This window comes from Bison bison, unplaced genomic scaffold (genome assembly GCF_000754665.1).
Source record: "Bison bison bison isolate TAMUID 2011002044 unplaced genomic scaffold, Bison_UMD1.0 scf7180017864456, whole genome shotgun sequence".
NCBI lineage: Eukaryota > Metazoa > Chordata > Mammalia > Artiodactyla > Bovidae > Bison > Bison bison.
Window position 1 is genome coordinate 34,988 of NW_011495018.1, and position 2,825 is coordinate 37,812.

Here is a 2,825-nt window from a genome sequence, read left to right on the forward strand (position 1 = left end):
GGAGCACCTGAGGAAGGCCGCGCTGCTGGACGGCCTGGGCCTCTACCAGGACAAGATCACAAGGGCCCTCAACCGCCTGCAGCTGTGCACCTTGCTGTATCAGGTGCCCGCCCGCGACGAGGACAGGGCCACCATGGCCATCGAGCAGGTGCCGCAGGCGCCACTCCTGGGGTGGCGGCCCGGCAGGCCCCGAGGGGCGGGCGGGTGCCGCTCATCACGCCTCCTCCCCTCTGCAGGCGAAGAAAGCGATGCCCAAGGACAGCGTGCGCAAAAAGCGGGCGCTGCTGGTGAATGCGGGGCTGGCCCTGGCCCCCGACACCTTCCAGATCGTGCTTGACGGCGAGAACGAGGCCAAAGGTGCGCGGGTGCTCTCAGTGGGAGCGCCCGGGGCAGCCCCCGGCCCACCCGGACCTCCGCCTACATGGGCCTCTGTACCCATGTGCAGCCGCCTGCCCCACCTTCCTAACCTGACTCTCGGAGCAGGGCAGGGGAGCTTGTCTCCTGGGCCTGTACGGCCCGCCCAGCGGGAGGCAGTCCCACCTCCTTCCTTCCTGTCCTGCCAGGTGTGAGGGGCTCGGGCCCTGAAGGGAAGGTGCCCCAGACACACGGGGCTTGGTGCACTGCACCCAGCGAGGGCTTAGGCAGGAGAAGCAGGCTGACGGGCAAGGGGCTTCAGCGGGGTCTCCGCCAGCCAGCTCCTGAAGACCTGGGCATGGGTGGCGGGCGTTGGGGGCCAGCCTGGCGGCTGCAGATGACAATAAGTCTGCCCACCAGCTGCTCTTGGCGCCTGGAGTCCCTTCCCGGACAAGGCACATTTAGGGAGACCTAACTTTCATGAAAAGATCAAAAAACGCCGGTGGGAGGCTCTGCCCCAGCCTGTCCCTAGTCCCGCGCGGGCTGGTTTCGGGCGTGTTCCCTGGCCTGCTGCGTCAGCACCCCGTCCTGCCGGCCCCTGCAGTTTCCACCGGGAAAACCCGGGGCCGCTTCACTTACCTGTTTGCCAAGGCGCGGCACCACATGCTCAGCGTGGACAAGGCCGTGGGCCACCTGCGGCGCCTGGGGGGCCAGAACGACAAGGAGCGGTGAGCAGCCTGGGGGTGCAGGGCCTCGGGTCGGGGTGGGGGGGGCGAAGCGCCGGCCCACCCTCCTGCCCCGCCCAGGTGGCCCCTGGCTGCTTCCCCGAGCGAGGTATGGCCCGCACGTCTGTGCAGGATACACATCTGGGCAGAGCTGGCCAAGGTGGCCCGGAAGCAGAACGTGTGGGACGTGTGCCGGACGGCCAGCCGCTTCTGCCTCCTGTACGACAGTGTCAAGGTGAAGAAGCTGGCCAAGTTCAAGCGAGGTGGGTCCCTCCAGCCACACATGGGCACCTGCGCCGGCGGGCTCTTCCCAGGCACTGGGGGGTCACTGTGGGGTTCACCAGAGCTCAGGAAGGGGTCATGGGGCCGGAGCCTGCAGGCAGAGGCTGGGCGGGGGCGCCCCTCCACTGTGAGCCCTGGGTCCGGCTGAGTCCAGCCTGCAGGTCTCTGGAAGCGGTGGTCTTGGGGATGGTGAGGACATGGGGGCATGCCAGGAGCCCCAGGGGGCGGAGACGTGGGTGTTGCGGGAGCGATGGGGGCTTCTTGAGGGGCAGAACAGCACATGCAAAACCAAGAGCTGACCTGTCTGTCGGGGAACCAGCTGGAGGTTCGCTGCGGCCAAGCTGGCTTGGGGAGCCCTCGCCACCCCCAGGGCCCTGCACTTGGGAGGTCAGCCTCCCACAGACCCCGCCCCTCGCCCCGCCCCCCCCCCCTTCTCAGGGACCGTGCCAGCCCTGAGAAGCACTTCAGGCTTTGACGGGTGGCACTCTGGTGTTTCAGGCAAGAAGAAGAAGGGCTGGGATGGCCCGGGGCAGGACTCCTGGGGCCACTCGGAAGCTGCCCTGCAGAAGCAGGCATCCCCCACCCTCCTGCGCAAATTCGCGGAGGTGGGCTTCATCAGCGCTGAGGTGCGTCCCCATATGTGCGCAGACGTGACCGTCAGCATCCAGCCCTGCTCCCCAAGTGGCCTGTCGCTTACGAAAGTTTTCCTCCATTCCTGGGAGGTTTTCTGGAAGAAAAATATGTCAAAATGTATTGTGAGGGGTGTTGATGTTCATTGTCGTTGGAAGGAGTCTGAACTGTGAGTCCCCAGCGATGTGGGTCCCGGGGGCTGGTTGGTCCTGGACCTGGGCGTGTCCTGGCCCGAGAGTAGCTTCAGTAGCACTTTGAGCCAGGTATGAGAGAGAAACCTGGCCTCTGCTGTCATCTCGGAGGCTGTTGAGGCTGCTGGGGACCAGCCCCCACAGCAAGCCGGCCCCCTCCGTGAGTGTGCAGAGACCCCAGGCCAGCCGGAGACCCCACCCCAGGCCAGCCGGGTGGTGCAGCGGGGGGCCTGCGAGTGCACACAGCGGTGAGGCCCCTTGGGGTGGTTTGTTTGGGGGTCGAGGGAGCAACCCGGCATAACCCAGACAGACGCTCCCGGGCTTGTTCAGTGAGCGTCTGCCGGGCACCTCCTGAGGGCTGGGCCAGTGCTGTGAGGGGGGCAAGTGAGCGGGCCCAGGGTGTCAGGCAAGGCGCCTGCCCCCATCCTCAGTCCCGTCTCAGTCCCGTCACCCTGCCCAGTGGCCTCGGCCGCCTCCGGGGCGTCCGTGCGCGGCCGCGGAGGACGGGGCCCGGGCTTGGTGGCCCCTGCGGCGTGAGGGGCACGTTTGTCTTGGGAGGCTGCGTCTCTGAGACGCAGGTGTGTGGGGGGAAGAGACATCACCTGGGGCAGGGAGGGCCTGGGGGTAAAGGCCTGCAGGCACC

The 2,825-nt window shown here is 67.3% G+C and overlaps 1 protein-coding gene across 1 annotated transcript in view; it reads left to right on the top strand.

The window, feature by feature from the left end:
- The window catches only part of CFAP46 (cilia and flagella associated protein 46), a gene marked incomplete at its 5' end in the record, with an annotated part of 97,130 nt that overhangs the window by 25,908 nt on the left and 68,397 nt on the right, over positions 1-2,825 (top strand). Inside the window, 5 exons of the mRNA XM_010859553.1 lie at positions 5-148; positions 237-357; positions 959-1,082; positions 1,212-1,342; positions 1,860-1,987. Coding sequence (XP_010857855.1) covers positions 5-148; positions 237-357; positions 959-1,082; positions 1,212-1,342; positions 1,860-1,987 — 648 coding nt within the window. The remainder of the gene's footprint in view (positions 1-4; positions 149-236; positions 358-958; positions 1,083-1,211; positions 1,343-1,859; positions 1,988-2,825) is intronic.